General features: G+C 40.0%; 1 protein-coding gene across 1 annotated transcript in view; it reads left to right on the top strand.

The window, feature by feature from the left end:
- myo5aa (myosin VAa) overlaps positions 1-17030 on the top strand; it is a 62216-nt gene that overhangs the window by 27849 nt on the left and 17337 nt on the right. Inside the window, exons 17-31 of the mRNA XM_030726295.1 lie at positions 34-131; positions 372-458; positions 931-1039; positions 1178-1389; positions 1475-1631; positions 4260-4499; positions 4582-4830; positions 6841-6934; positions 7036-7184; positions 7439-7552; positions 7779-7913; positions 10597-10632; positions 12884-13111; positions 13639-13647; positions 16830-16927. Of these exons, the coding sequence (XP_030582155.1) occupies positions 34-131; positions 372-458; positions 931-1039; positions 1178-1389; positions 1475-1631; positions 4260-4499; positions 4582-4830; positions 6841-6934; positions 7036-7184; positions 7439-7552; positions 7779-7913; positions 10597-10632; positions 12884-13111; positions 13639-13647; positions 16830-16927 (2015 nt within the window). The remainder of the gene's footprint in view (positions 1-33; positions 132-371; positions 459-930; positions 1040-1177; positions 1390-1474; positions 1632-4259; positions 4500-4581; positions 4831-6840; positions 6935-7035; positions 7185-7438; positions 7553-7778; positions 7914-10596; positions 10633-12883; positions 13112-13638; positions 13648-16829; positions 16928-17030) is intronic.

Below are 17030 nucleotides of genomic sequence, written 5' to 3'. Positions count from 1 at the left end.
TATGATGGTGGTGGTGATGATCCTCTCTTGTAGTTTCGTAACTCTCTACAAATGCTGATGGAGACTTTGAATGCGACCACTCCTCACTACGTCCGCTGCATCAAACCCAATGACTTCAAGTTGGCCTTCTCGTGAGTTTCAGCTTTGTTTTTAAATTTGGTAGTTTGTTAGGATCATTTTTATCTCCATTTTCCCTGTTTAGATTTTTGACACCAGTAACATAGCACTGTTGTTTTAAATGGGAAACACTGGACATCTGAAATATTTTTTTGATTTTACAAAGCCTGTACTGCCCTCCAGCTCAGTCACTGTCTTAGTCATAGCTGTGATTCATGGTGGCCATATTGACTGTGATTATTTGATATTGGCAGGTTTGATCCCAAACGTGCGGTGCAGCAGCTCAGAGCCTGCGGTGTCCTGGAAACCATCCGCATTTCTGCTGCAGGCTTCCCATCGAGGTACTGATGCATCCCAGCAATGCTGTGACTGACTCACACTGAAAAACGCATTTAATGTGTTTTCATATAGAAAACATTATAAAGCTTGGATAGTTACAAACAGTTGGTGCTAGACTGGAAGTGATGAGATACTCAACTGAATTAACCCAGACAGATGAGGTGAAGAGTCTCAAAAATACTATCACTGCTCGTCTCATTGAATATATCCTGCATTAAACATTTGAAATTAAAGAGATGAATATGTAAGAGCAAAATCTCACTCACCCACCACTACTATGCAATTTAGATATTTTTTATTACATTTATAATTGAAGTATAAATAAGAGCAAAGACTCCCCCTGACCTAAACCCCAAATACTTGAATATTTCCAGCTTTTGATATTTAGAGTATTTCAGAGGATAATTTGATCAATTGAAAAGACAAATTGCTGAAATCCTTTCAGTTTTCTAAACTTCTGTGTGTGTTTGTCAGATGGACGTACCAGGAGTTCTTCAGCCGTTATCGAGTGCTGATGAAGCAGAAGGATGTCCTCCCTGACAAGAAACTGACCTGCAGGAATGTTCTGGAGAAATTAGTGCAGGTCAGATAGTTTTTCCCTTACTTCATTTTACAGTCCTCCATTATAAAACAACAGTTTTTATTTCCTCTGTCTTTTAAATCATGATTGAGTTTTGTTTTCACTGTCTCACCTCTCATTACTGTTCCTTCTGTCACTCAGGACCAGGATAAATATCAGTTTGGTAAGACTAAGATTTTCTTTAGAGCTGGCCAGGTGGCTTACCTGGAGAAGCTGAGGGCAGACAAGCTGCGTGCTGCCTGTATCCGCATCCAGAAAACCATCCGCTGCTGGTTGGCACGCAAGAAGTATCTGCGCAAGCGCAGCGCCGCCATCACCATCCAAAGATTTACCAGAGGATACCAGGCCCGCTGGTAAGAACTGTGGCAATTAAAAATTTATGGAGCTAAATACTAGAGCTATAAAGAAATTGAAATCGTGACTCTTGCTTCTCCTCAGCCTAGCCAAGTTCATGCGTCGTACTCAGGCAGCGACCATCATCCAAAAGTACCAGAGGATGTACGTGGAGCGGAAACGCTACAGGCAGAAGCAGGCAGCTGCGCTGGCCATGCAAACCATCCTCAGAGCTTACATGGCCCGGCAGAAGTATCAGGCGGTGAGTCTTGAAAACAGTCTTTGAAGTCCTGTTTTTAAACAAGAAAAACTCATTTAACTGTTAGATTGTGTTTGGCACAATTTTTTAGTGGGCATACAGAAGTTACATTTTTCTAAAATTCACTTTATTACTGTGAATGCTGTCAAGCATGGCCATGGCCGCGACTGCTAGACTCACACTGCCAACTTGTTGCCTGGCATGGGAACTACAGTGTTTTCAGTGCCTTGCAGTTCCATGTGAACGTCGATCGTTTTTAAAACGTTTCCATTATTTTTTGAAAACGAAAATGGGAAAACTATACCGTTTCCACTGGATCATTCTCGTGTAAACAGAGCCTTAGTTTCCACTCTCCTCTCGTTGCCTTTTGTGTATATATTTTCAGGTATCTGTACTTTACTATTTATTTCTCTGGCAACTTTTTAATTTTTACTCACTGCATTTTTACACAAATGTCTGTACTTTCTGCTCCTTACATTTTCAAAACGGGCTTGTTACTTTAGGTTTAAGACATCCAGGGGAAGATTTTACATCATTACATTTTACATCATTACTGCACCTTCAAACATCAGACCCTAAATGGAGGAACAATAACACATGAAGGATGTATTGGTGCATACAAAAACATGAAAGACGCAAAATAATTTATGTATCATTTATAGCACTGTACTCAGGGGTTACGGTGGGCTGGAACAATTTGGGGCAATGTTTTTGGTCCATGAGTTGGTCGTACAGCATCTAGCTAGCGCTGCAGAAGAGGAGCGAAATTAAAGGAAGTAATGTGCTGTGGAAGTTAATTCCAATTGCAACTATTCTAAATGCTCAACAAATATCAGTAAAGACACAAAGTGTCTGCAGTTTGTCACACAGTGTGCCTGTTTGCTAAAGGTCCAGCTGCTGAATTTCCAGGGAGAGAAAAGAATGAGAGAGAAGCTCACTCAGTGATGGAGAAAGATGGAAGAAAGAAATTTTTCTTAATATGTGATCCTATCTAACGTGTTGTTTTATTTTGCAGCTGTTTCTGTCTCAATTTTTGTGTATTTTTTTTGTGCACAAGTCTCTCTAATAAATAAAAATGCTTAAAGCTTTCCATGCTTAAAGCATAGAAATGCAAAAGAAAAGTGGGTCAGAGAAGCACCTTGGTAACACCTCTGAATATAGAGATGAGCACACACCACCAAATTAAAGGAGCATATTCTCCAGTAATGTCTCTTTTACCACTTTTTCACCTGCTCCTCGGCAGCCAAATGCACCCAAATGCATCGTTACCGCATAATTTTCTGATTGGTTGATGTGCTGCATTTTTCCACCAATAGAATAGAATGCCTTTATTGTCATTCTATTCTATTCTATTCTATTCTATTGGTGGAAAAATGCAGCACATCAAACCAATCAGAAAATTGGTTGACGTGCTGCATTTTTCAATAGGAAAGGGGTTGTCGGGAATTGTTTTGTTTTGATTTTATTAGCAAGCACCTCCCGTTTATTTCTGCACAAGACCCGCATCGAAGGTGAGGAAAATATACAGGAAAAAGCATGGCGTAAATTATTGCCGTAACTCTGGTTTTACTTGGCCTATCAACGTAATTTAAAAACTGGTAGATAGTTTGAAGTCTACACTTTCGATTCATGGAAGCAGCGTCCCGATGCTATGTTATCTCAAATCAGCGATGTCATTTTGACGTGCCAGCGCGTCCGTTGACTCCAGAGGCTTAAGCCAGTCTTTGAATGCTGGGTCATCGAGTCCAAGTTGTGAAAACGTACATTTCCCATGACGAGGCGCAAAACGACAGCGCAAAGATCGGACAGCGGAACCAATCGACCAACGTCAGCTCAAGTCCTGCTGAGTAGATATATTTCTATACAGATTTTATAGTTAAACGAACTTAAAACAAAAAATCTGCATCAATGGAAAAGTCAAAATATATTGAAGGGGTGATGAAAAATTTACTACCAAGTCAAATTCTGTTTGTTACCTTTTACTACCTTTTAATACCCTTAATTTGAGCTCATTTAATTTACTACCTTTTACTACCAGGCGGAAACCCTGGTCAGTTTTGGTCCTGCATACATTTCAGCAGTTAGGCAGCTGTTTTCAGTTGGCAGATTTAAAAGTGGAGGAGCATTCTGATTGGCCGATTATACTTTAAACTGGTTGTGGATTTCTCTTCAGCATGCAAGTGGTTCAGTTTGAGTTATTGATGATGGTCAGTTAACTCAAACAGGGAGGCACAGCCACAGCAGTCAGTGACACACACACAGATTTCAGCACTTCTGCTGTTCACCTGGCAGCTTTGGGCAGTTGTTTTCAGTTGGTAGTTTGTTAAACTCGGGATTCAGGCTCAGCTTGGTTCTGTTCTGTTTCCCTCCTGGATTCATTCCACTTCTTCATTTTCAGGAAATCAAGTTCAATTTAGTTACTTTCTTGACAATTTCAGCAGTTTTGCATTTCAGATTCATTCTTTTTCAGCTGTTTAAGCTCTTTCAGCAAATCAAGTTTCAGGTCTTTGAAGCATTTCTTGGCATTTCAGCTCCAGTGTTTCAGCTTTCAGCATTCATAGTGCATTGTCTTCTGGAAACGGTTTTTCTAGTTTTATTTGAATTTCTTTTCCTCTCTGACTGTTTCTATAGCTGCTGCGAGAGCATAAGGCAGTGATCATTCAGAAGCACATTCGTGGCTGGTTGGCTCGGTGCTGGTACAAGCGCTGCCTGAGTGCCATCGTCTACCTGCAGTGCTGCATCCGCAGGATGAGGGCCAAGCGTGAGTTAAAGAAGCTGAAGATTGAGGCTCGCTCAGTAGAACACTTTAAGAAGCTCAACAAAGGCATGGAAAACAAGATCATGCAGTTGCAGAGGAAGATCGATGAGCAGGTGACATGTTGACCTGTCAGGTCATTTTTTTGTTATCTATGTTGGCCTTTTTTTAAGTTTATCATTTATTTTTTGCCCCCAGAACAAGGACAACCGGGCAATCAGCGAGAGGCTAGTCAGCCTGGAGAGTTCATACACAGTGGAGAGCGAGCGAATGCGTGGCGAGCTAAGCCGGCTGCGTGGGGTGGAGGAGGATGCCAAGAACAAAGCCAACCAGGTGTCCTCTCTGCTGGAGGAGCTGGAGAGGCTGAAGAAGGAGCTGAGCGCCACACAGCAGGAGAAGAAGACCATCGAGAACTGGGCGCAAAGCTACAGGGACGAAATGGAAAAGGTAAGGCAGGAGCCACTGACGTCTCCATGTGTACCATAGATATACAGCATGTTTATGTTTGTTCATTTCTTTCTTTTCCTTTGTCTTCACTTTATGAGTTGAAACATTTCCAGATAAATTGGCTGTATACTGAACACTTGCTTGTTGCAGGTGAATTAAATCGGGTCACTTTTTTCCTCTACTTCCCTTTCACCTCCTCCACTTGGTATCAAAAGTCCAGATTAGTAGTTTGAAACTAGAATCAACGAGTCCCCCGTAGCCTCCTGGAGAAATATACCCTGTATATCACAAAAGTGTGTTTTGTTTTTTTTTGTTTGTTTGTTTTATTTGGTTACACATATTGACAATTCAGGAGCCAGAGCAAACCAGAGCAAAAGGGGCAAGTGGTGGGCTCAGAGGGCAGTTTTGCCCTGGTGCAGGTGAGCACAGGAGAGTAGTGCTTTAGTGAGGTAGCTGCTGTGTGTCTGTGTGAGTTCTGTGTTTTTCTCTAGTTTATGTTTCTTTGTCTTTCTTTACATTATTGTCGCCTGCAGGATGTGAGATTGAGTGACACGAACAGTTGTGATAGTTCTGTGTTTTTTTTTTTTGTTTTTTTTTTGCTCAGCTGTCCGAAGGACTGTTGAGCTTATACCGTGGCGAGGTACCTCTCCACTTTCCATTCACAATTCATAAGAATTGCTATTCCTCCCACAGTATTACTCAGAATTAAATCAAACTTACAGGCTGTGGTCACCTAATGTGCTCTAACTGTGCTCAAGGTCATCTTTGTCATCTTAAAGGCCTGTGAATTGTGATGGATCATGAGTGGGAGAAGCTACTATGTCATGGATGTTTTTAGTTATTTGCTTCAGCTTAGTTTCCCTTAGAGTGTTTTTTAGACTAATTTTTATTGGTTTCAGTATTAGCTCCGGTGTTTTTTTTTGTTTTGTTTATTTTATTATGATGGAAGTCTTAGTCAATCAGGGTCAGAATTTCTGAGGTTCAGAATAGATGTTGCAGTACAAATACTTTTTGAAGGTAGTTGACTCTCATCATGCTCGTGTTGGCAAATTTACCCAAATGAACAAAACCTGAGATGAAAGTTTTTTTCATCATGCTCGTGTTGGCAAATTTACCCAAATGAACAAAACCTGAGATGAAAGTTTTTTTTCATTTTGAAAGGTTTTAAAAACACAGTATAGTTTAATTTATGTTACAATCACACTAGGGAGTGCAGTGGTTGGAGACCGTGGCAAGCCCAATATCCTCGCAATAAACTTGCCAATTTGTTGTCTTTGAAATGGTTGCTTCAAAGAGGGCGACCAGGTCTGCATCCACTCACAGTCAGTTGCTGTCTTCAAAGCAACTTTTGTTCATCAAGATAAGATAAAATGTCAATAAGATCAGTGATTGAATGGTGTCAAGTTAGCAGTAACAGTCAGTTTATGATCATACGATGATTATCTGTGATAAATCTGTGAAAATCACAAATTTGTTGCCAAAGAAATTCACATTAACTACATTTAGAGTCCATCCAGACCCCAATATATCTGAAATAGAAATACTAATGTAGTTGACTGCAGACATTGATTTAGTTGCAAAATTACATAGGTGCTCGGCAACAATAGGAAAATAACTAGAATCAATACAGCCAGCTGGCAACCAGTTGAGTCGGCTCCCCTGTTGTAAAGAGACGTGTCGCAGACGAGTTATGCGTAACAGTGCAGTCTGATGCAGATTGAATGCAGTGTTAGAAGTCTGTCTGCATTTGTAGATGAATTGTCTTAAATCAGTTATTTACATTTTGTCTTCATTACTTCATTTTTTTTTTTCTTGAGGTTATACTCATGAAGCTCAGAGTTTACTTAAAAAAATATCTCAGGTTATTAATGTGTTAGATGGTAGATATATGAAACAAAGCTGTCCTTACACAAAATGTTCAGTAAAAATAGAGTTAAAAATTTTTTTAAGGGGCTGACAGTTCCCAGTTTTATACACCGTGTTATGAGGATCATATCTGTGTGTTTTTAGATGGTAGCAGAGCTGAAGGATCAGAATGGGCTGCTGAAGAAAGAGAAGGAAGACTTGAATCGGCTGATTCAGGAACAGAGTCAGCAGATGACAGGTATGCATCACGGCATGCATCCAAATTATATCCTACAGCACAATTACCTTCATCTGTGGTCATTTTCAAATGATTTGTCCTTAAATGTTTTCCCCCCTCAGAGAAAATGGCTCGTGCAATAGCAGAGGAGACTCAGCAGCTGGAGACAGATCTGAACGAGGAGCGTTCTCGCTACCAGAATCTCCTGAGCGAACACCTTCGCCTCGAGGAGAAATACGACGACCTCAAGGAGGAGATGGCTCTTTCCTCGGTGAGGAACACATGTACTCACAAGCACCGTGAACAATCAGCCACATTTGTACACCTTCATTTAAAATTTTTGTATCCAGAAAAGGTGAGGACAGGAGAAATACTGAGTTTGTATATATTCCTTGATTTGCACCATCAGGCAGATGGTTGGTCATGCTCGGTGCCTAACTGCACTTTTAATCTGCAGGCGCATCAGAGAGCGTGCGAGTCAGTAACTGTTAAAATTTAAAGGTTTATTTCCTTCTCTGTCTGCAGAACGTCTCCAAGCCTGGCCACAGGAGAACAGATTCCACCCACAGCAGCAACGAGTCAGAGTACACATACAACTCAGAGTACGCCGAGTTGGAAGACGGTTCCCGTGGCCGCGAAGTAAGAAAATTGGCATTAAACGCAGTCATGTTGAAAGTGTTAGCCAGAGACAGAGCTTCAATGACAAAAAAAAATTCTGGCTAAATTTAAATTGAAGTATACCTCTGATATGTCAAGATAAATGCATTTGAAAATATTATAGTTAGTATTTATGGTCTTTTCTTTAACCATTTGCATTGAAATACTTTACATGTGGCGCACACTCAAACATTTCTCTCACATGCAGGATGTGACACGAGGAATCGACACCTCGCTAACTCTCAAGCTGCAGAAACGCGTTACAGAGCTAGAACAAGACAAGCAGCTGCTGCGCAACGAACTGGAAAACAGAGAGGAGCAGCTCCAGCGGGCTAGTGCCATGGTACCTTCACCCATTCTCACTGCACTCACTGAAGAACAAATCATCTAAAATTTAAAGTTAAAATGACGTTAAAACGGGCCTTTGAAATGATATAGACTATACTTAGAGTTGGCTATTCTGGTTAATGCACTTCCTGACTATGTGTTACTTATAAAGCTAGGGAGTGGTGAATAAGTATCTGTCTGGATAGTTAGTAAGTAATAAGATGGACGGAAGGAGAAGTTGACATCTACACGTCTACGTGTACGAGCTTGAAATTTCACATGCACAAATGTCTCCCGTCGCTGAAAGAGGCCAAGCGATTGTTGTGCTCGCGGGACTTAAGCAGCTTAGCTAGCGCTACTGAAGAGGAGCGAGCATAAAGGGAGTAACGTGTGGCAGGTAAATGCAACGTTTCTAAATGCTCAACAAATATCAGCAAACACACAAAGTGTGTGCAGTTTGTCACACAGTGTGTCTGCTAGTTAAAAAAAGAGCTGCTGTATTTCCAGGGAGAGCAAAGAGAGAGAAGTTCACTCAGAGATGGAGAAAGAGAACAGGAGAGGAAGAAGAGAGGTTAGATTTAAAGGGAAGGACTGCAAAACAAAGTGAAGTATGCTAACTTTGTGTTATTCAAAGATTGTATGAAAATACTGCAGTTTAGTACGTAATAAACAGGTTAGCTTGCTGTACTGTATTTACAGTAAAACTCTGTGTTGGTGTACAGAGGCTGTGTTCATGGTCAGAGTTACAGGTGCAGCAGAGATGAGTTTGAATCAAAGCTGCTGATGCTGAGATTCATTCACTGAATCAAACATTTCTACAGCCTGTATGCTGTCAGTGTGGGGGGTGGAGATCAGCTCAGATAGCTGTGAAATACTGGGTTAAATCTTTGTGAATTCAGTTCATCCACACAGAGCAGTAAACCTCAGAGCAGCAGCAGCAGGTCAGCTGATCACAGCCTGCACACCAGCATCATTTACTGGAGCTCACAATAGAAAGTTGTGATTCAGAGCCACTACAGCTGATCATAGGGTTCCTCCACCTTCTGAATCCCACTGTAACCCCTGAGTATCCTCATGTTTGTGTTTAGGTGGAGGCACAGTCACCCTCTACTATGGAGGACACAGAGAACAGAGCTGTGTTTAAATTCCCTTTCACAGTTTGTGTCCTACATAACAGATTCAAGCTGAGTGCATTCATTAGAATTAAAATTTAGATTGGAATAACGTTTGTATTCTCATGTATTATTTTATATTATTACAATAATATATAATGAGGTTTGGTTAGCTTTACAGAAAAATAGGTAGAAACGTCCTCCAAAGAACCAATTTTACTTTCAAAGCCTGTACTTTTTTACTTTTACTTAAGTAAAGAAGTTGAACCAGTACTTTGACTTTTACCAAAGTATTTTTTAACACAAGTACTTGTACTTCTACTTAAGTACATAATGTCAGTACTTTTGTCACCTCTGACTACGGCAGCACTTTTGCAATACACTGAGCTGATTATGAGATGTTCGGGGGTATAGGGTTATACTTAACAATGATAACCTTCATCCATTAAAACATTGTACGGGGACTTATGCATGTTGATAATATTAAACTGGCATTAGCTGTTAGCTTGCCTCTAGTCTATCTCATCCATTGTTGTGTTGTGTTTTGGGCCACATACAAATTACGTCAAGACACTACTGCCCGCACTGCTATATCAAGTCCACCCACGCTGTGGTGGTCCTCAATTGCAATGGAAACACAACACAACACGACCATGGTGAGTTGTGTTGAGTGAGTCGACCCACGCTGTCTTTTATTTATTTATTTTTTTTTTTTCACAAGTATACGATGAACAGTATACAAGAACATAACAAACAAACAAGTGAGCCAGGGGTTATCTACATTAAAGAAAAAAGTTATAAGTGGAACATAAATTTAAAGTTTTAAGAGACTTTTTATTTGTTGATTCAGCAAGAAATTTTAAATATCCTTTCTGAATACTACAAAACAAGGGGTTTTATTACTAAATTTACTTTTATGAATAAAGAATTTAGCTAGAAACAAAATCAGGTTTATTAAAGAATAGCATTTACCGTCTTTCTTGGCATACTTGTGAAAACCAAAGACATTTTTCCAGTGTAAAACAAAATCTTTGAGGAGATGATCAATGAAGAATCTGCTGAGGTCTCCCCAAAACTGTTTGGTCTGCGAGCAATGCCAAAATAAATGAACCACTGTTTCTGGGTGGGAGATACAAAAAAGAGCAATTTGTATTGATGTCTTCCTTGAATTTTTGCATATAATGGTTGGCAGGTTAGCGTTTATGTAAAATGTTATATACTTCCTTAACTTTGTTTGTAATTAAAAATTTATGAGGGAGCATCCAACCTTTTTCCCAGTCAGTGTTATTGGTGAGGCAACTCCAATAGTTTGCAATAATATAAGGGATGGTAACAATATCTTTTTGGAATAAAGCACAAATTTCTTTATTCTTTTTCTTTCAGGGTTGTAATGAAAAGATTTTCCCTTTTGGATAGTCAGTTATATAGAGGAGAGATCCCTGTGCAGCCAAAGGTGTAGGTCTGTTCCTAAACAACATTAAGACACCTGAAGGAATGGCATTAGTGACAGTAGAGAATTCCTCAGGAGTCACATGAAAGTTATGTCTGGATAGAAATTTAGTTACCATGTTTTCTTTCATGTTTCAGGCTCGTGGGGCTGAGCTGGAGTACGAGTCCCTGAAGGTAAGCAACTAGGGCTGGGCAATATATCCAGTTTTTAAAAATATTGGTATATTTTCACATGCATTATAAAATGAGACAATATCTTTTATGGTCTATGTTGCGTTACAGTCATACTTGTAGTAGGTATGTTCCAAATTCTTTCATTCTTTCCAGTTACATCTGACGCCGTACAGATAGAGAGACCATGGAAAAAATTACATTTTGATACCAAAACCACACTAATAGCACTAATAATAATTAAGTTACACCCGATTAACTACTCTGTTAGCATGCACTGTTTTACCATATGATTGATGGAAAACTGTGATCTTAAAGTGCATTACAGGCAGAAAAGAAGAAAAAAAAATCAGGGAAAATACACTCATTTGATCTCAAAACCCGGTCTTGTGCGAAATTCTGTTCCCCTGTGAAATTCTGTTCCCCCTGTGTCAGCAGCGTACAGCCAGAGAGGCGGATCCGACAGTCTTCACGGCGCTTTTACAATGTTTATTCCTCTCATCAAGGACAATAACTCCTGTGAATGTGAAAACTTTTGCTTTTTATTTGCCAAAGTTACACGGGGGGAACCAAATATTTCAGCCATCGGAAGTATTCAGTTCCCCCTCCATGACATGGGAAGAAGTAAATTTACCAGCAAGTCTTTTACAGTGTTTATTCCTCTCATGAAGGACAACTCCTGTGAATATGAAAACTTTTGCTCTTTATTTGCCAAAGTTACATGGGGGAATATTTCAGCCATCGGAAATATTCTGTTCCTCCTCTATGACACGGGAACAAATTATTTTAGCAGCAAGTCTTTTACAGTGTCGTTTTACTGAGAAATCGATCAGAAGCGCCGTGAAGACTGCCGGATCCGCCTCTGGCTGCCGTGCGCGCTGCCGACACGGGGAACAGATTTTCACAGGGGAACAGAATTTCGCACAAGACCGGTTTTTGGCAGACCACTTCAGCTTATTATCTGAGGCTACAAACAGGTTGGCTCAACTGTGTTGCTAGGCTATGATGCAGTTGTTACTTGTTGGGAGTACAGACAACTGTTAGTGTACAGTTTTACTGTTAAAAGAAAATGAAGTAGATCAGTTTGTATTGCAGTTTCTTATTTTAATTTGTAAACTTTGTTCATTTTTCCCCTTAAAGCTCGTCATTAATACTTAAATTCATAAGAGTCAGTAAATATAAAAATGCTTTTTTAAATTCAGAAAACCTGCAAGTGTTCTATCTACATGTCAGGATCTGGCTATTGTAGACATTTATCATCACAGTAACAGCGTTACAAATATCGGTAGAAGTAAACATTAGAAATAACATATGCTGGTTTGATGCTGCACCCTACATGCATGGATTATTTAGCATTTTTAATTATCAGAGAAAGTTACGTTATTTATTTGTACCTAACAGTTTCCCAGTATATATTAGTGCACATTTGAATGTGTGAATGAAACACACTAACTTAAATAACATTGTAAGTAACTTTGTACTAGTTTACAGTGCAGATCTGCCACATCCAATATGGCGGACCGCTGACGTGTCACAGCAACAGGCCCACCCGCTCAATGTGGGGTCTAGGTATATATGTCTATGGGTTGTACCTTAAGTCACGTGACCTTAATAGCTTAAGTAGCTGTGATACCTCAGCACATATGCCTTTGGGTTTACTGAGATGGCTAAAATCCTGCAGATGGAATTTTGTTCAGTCAGTCTGTCACAGTACTGGATGTACAGGAGTGCACACAGGAGGAAGCACTTTCCAGTGAAGTGGACTTCACTGGACTGGCTTTTTAAAGTCAGCCTTTTGCTATTTTTGTTCTGTATCTTTTCTATTTACATTTTAATAGCACAGCTCTGAGTCTTTTTATAGAGGGAAAAAGCATTAATTAAGCATTAATTGAGCATTATTATTTAAATATACCAATAGTTGATGTTTGAGCAATTTCTCATGTATATCTACAGCTGAACGTTAAAGTGTCTGTGACATTTGGGACATGTAGCTTTGACTCAGTAGTGCCTTTTTGTTTATACCTTTTGGGAAGAAAAAATATCGAGAGATATATCGTGTATCACCATTCAGCTAAAAAATATTGAGGTATTACTTTTGGTCCATATTGTGCAGCCCTGTAGGCAATACTACCATTTGTGTCCTAACCTCCACTGACTCCTCTGAATGACTTCATCAACTCTTTTTATACAGTGAATTCACGCAAATTTTCCCCTTGTAATTCTGACTGTAACCCTCTGACCTTTCACCTCTCAGCGCCAGGAGCTGGAGTCAGAGAACAAGAAGTTGAAACATAACCTGGAAGAGATGAGGAGAAGTCTGCTTGGTAATGCAGCTACAGGTGCCGGTGCCCCAGGCTCACCTGCTTACAAGGTGCTCCTGGAACAGCTCAATTCCTCCTGTGAGGAGCTGGAGGTCCGCAAGGAGGAGGTGCTGATCCTGCGCTCTCAGCTGGTCAGCCAGAAGGAGGCCATGCACCACAAGGTAGAGGCAGCATTTGATTTACTTTTTGTCCTCTTTCAGTTAGAGAAAAACAAAAAGGGGTCTCGTCTTTGGCATGTAGTCATCTTTTACACCTGTGAAGGTGGATGAAATCCTGCCTGTTTGCATCCACCTTCTTATATATATATATATGTGTGTGTGTTTTCATCCCCGTCTGCTTTTGTTTGTTTGCAAGCAAATAATAAAGAAATCTGTCTGAAATCTCTTCACCCGAAGAAATTCAAGATTTTTTTTTTTCTCAGATTTTCACAATTTAAAAATACAAACCATTTTTATGATCTAGAACTCCTATGTTGTGTTCATGTCATCCAGGAAACTCCTAAGCCCCAAAATGTCTTAGGAGCCTAAAACTAATCATTATTTGTTTGATATGTAAGCTCTACTTTTTGTTAGCTGCACATTTTGGGGTAAACTCATTGCTCCTACTGTGTGTTGACAATGCTTCCACTGTCCGTCGTGCCTAACTGCCCCATCTCAACCTTCTCTCCTCCATTCATGCTTCCTCACAGGATGAGAAGGTACAGTTGAAAAATTGCATCAAACACGAGTATTTGACACTTTTTCGTGGTCTGTGCTGTGTATGAAACATTCTCAGGCATCTCAGTGAAACACGGAATAACAACGTTTGCTTTGGTTTCCATTTAAAACAAAGACAGGGTTAATCTCCACTGGTAGGAACAGAGTTAAAGAAATTAATACACCAATAACATTATGACCACTGACAGGTGAAATGAATAACACTGATCATCTCTTCATCGTGGCACCTGTTAATGGGTGGGATATATTCAGGAGCAAGTGAACATTTCGTCTTCAAAGTTGATGTGTTAGAAGCAGGAAAAATGGGCAGGAGTAAGAATTTGAGCGTGTTTGACAAGGTCCAGTTTGTGATGGCTAGACGACTGGGTCACAGCATCTTCAAAACTGCAACTCTTGTGGGGGTATTTCTGGGTCAGAATCTATCGGGGGGGGGGGGGGGGGGGGGGGGGGGGGGGGGGGGGGGGGGGGGGGGGGGGGGGGGGGGGGGGGGGGGGGGGGGGTGCTTACCTGAGAACACCTGGCACCAGGAATCCACTATGGGAAGAAGACTAGCCGGCAGAGGCAGTGTGATGCTTTGGGCAACGTTCTGCTAGGACACCTTGGGGACCTGCCATCCATGTGTATGTTACTTTGACATGTACCACCTACCTAAGCATTGTTGCAGACCATCTACTTTCAAGGAACCGATATTCCCTGATAGCTGTGACCTATTCCAGTGGGATAATGCACCCTGCCACAAAGCAAAAATAGTTCAGGAATGGTCTGAGGAGCACAAAACAGAATTTGAGGTGTTGACTTGTCCTCCATATTCCCCAGATCTCAGTCCAATCGAGCATCTGTGGGATGTGCTGGACAAACAAGTCTGATCCAATGAGGGCCACCTCACAACTTACAAGACATAAAGGATCTGTTGCTAACATCTTGGTGCAGATACCACAGCACACCTTCAGGGATCTAGTGGAGTCCATGCCTGCATGGATTAGGGCTGTCTTGGTCGCAATGGAGAGCAACACAATATTAGGCAGTTGGTCATAATGTTATACCTGATTGGTGTATATACTCCTAACTGAATAACAGCATAAAACAGCTGCGCTCCTGACCCAGATACTTTACAAAATGTTGTTGTCAAATACAGTTTAAACATAGAACCAAAAAATTATTAAGCACTTCAGTTACCCCAAAGGGCTACAGTAGTTTCCAAGGGGTACATGGAAAGATCAGGTTGGCTAATTTACAAACAAAAAGCTCCAAAAAACAACCAGTACAGGCACAACCAGTTATTAAATGTTGTAATACAAAGCTAAGTAAATGATTAAAAATCTGAAAATAAGTGAGAAGTCGTTTGCTAAAGAGAACTGAATAAATGGTAAATCATTTAGCTTAATGTTGGATATGCAGTCAAGAGCCACTTTGTTAGGTGTCTGCAGCATCAATGTTGTTTTCAAATGGCAGTAGTATGACTTCAGAGTTTAAGCTGCCCTTAACTGTTCAATAAAATCAAATCAACTGTAACCAGAGTTAATTTGCTTTAATATCAAATGAAGTTAACACATTTATGAGGAGACTGGGGCTCAACTGACAGTGAGCAATATTTATTTTTATTGATTTATAACTCGAATTAAAGAATACAAAATTAAAAGAAAGGACACAAAAAATCAAAAAGAACACAAGTAAAAGAAGGAAAATGGCTTTAAAACCAATGCAAAAAAAACAAAAAAACAAATCGAGAAATAATAGCAATATAAAAAGTTAAACAGGCCAGTGCGGTTATGTCAAAAAAGAGGCTTCACATTCAGACCCTGTCTTCCCCAGTGTGTTATACACTTGTCTTTGTCTTAGTGTGTGTATTTCTGGTGTCTTTGTGTAACTTAACATTATTAAGTGTTGTACTCAGTGATCATTTTACAGCAGCCATTTGTGAGCTTGGATTGTATTTCATTAATGAAAGCTCTCTGCAAGTTGAAATTGTGGCTTTTGAATAATGAGTTTGTTATAAATATGAATGAATGAACAGAATTCAGAAGTAACTGCAGGAATTAGTAAATAACTGCATATATATATATATTAGGGGTGGGACTTTAACGCGTTAATTTCGATTAATTAATTATGGGGAAATTAACGCGTTAAAAATTTTAACTCATTTTAATCGCACTTTGCACCGTGGAACGTTTCTCAGTGCACGAGTTCCCGGCATACAAATTATCGACGCACAATGTCCAAATTAGGGGCCGCATCCTGTGAAGGACCCGGCCCACGTCTTTCGCAGCCCATGAACACCACAAAGGCCGGAAGTGAGCAGCTAGCCTTCATATCACCTGCCGTCACCTCTGCTTAGCTCATGTCGACTAGCAACCGTGAGTGTGAAGCACAGCTGTGTAAAAGCAGCTGGTTAAACGGAGAACGAACTTTTTCTCCTTTTTGTGGTTTAATTTTAAGTCTTTAATTCAAAATAAGCTGTTAAAACAAGCATAACACATTTCAACATCAAGGAATACAGCTGAGAGAATGATTAATTTCCAACTATAACAAGTGAGACATTAATGTTGAATAAAACTATCCAGTTATGATGCTTAACTTTAATTTCAGGAGTTTGCTTATCACAGGAGTACCTCCACCCTTCATTGGTCTGTGTAGTAGACTGGTGGGAAAATAAACAAAATTTTGAAGTTTAAGCTTATGTATATTGATTTATTCATCAACTAAACTTAAATTAATATTTATCATGTCAAATATTGAAATGCGAATAAAATGCGATTAATTTCGATTAATTAATTACAAAGCTTGTAATTAATTTGATTAATTTTTTTAATCGAGTCCCACCCCTAATATATATATATATACACACACACACACACACACACACACACACACATATTTATCACACATGACCTTCAGTCCCTCTTTTAAGCTGTTTATCTCCTACAAACACCTCTTTAGTCTTGAAAGCTAGAAGAAGAAGCAGCCGCTGCCTCAGCTTGAGGCTCTAGCTGACAGGGAGAGTCGTAGCCTGAAGATATGCTGATGCTGACAGGGAATCCACACCTTACAAAAAGTTTGATGCAGCTCCCATGGAGTTGTAGCAGTTTGGATGCTCTGTACATGTGGTATTATTGTTTCTACCTTCTTCTAATATCTCTTCCTCTGTCTCCTCACTTATTCTTAGGAGACCATGACGGAGCCTTCGGTGTATAAAGATGATGTGTCCAAACTGAAGGACGATGAAGTAAAGCAAGCATACGTAGGCCTCAAAGACACCAACAGGTACTTTACAGCCACTTCTCTTCCTCACTCCCATGTCTTTACTCATTCTCCTCCACTGACTCCATCAGTCTTTGTTTACTCTAGTTCCATTACGATACACTGT

This window comes from Archocentrus centrarchus, chromosome 3, assembly GCF_007364275.1.
Source record: "Archocentrus centrarchus isolate MPI-CPG fArcCen1 chromosome 3, fArcCen1, whole genome shotgun sequence".
In the NCBI taxonomy this organism is placed as follows: Eukaryota; Metazoa; Chordata; class Actinopteri; order Cichliformes; family Cichlidae; genus Archocentrus; species Archocentrus centrarchus.
This window is presented reverse-complemented; position numbering and strand designations above follow the sequence as displayed.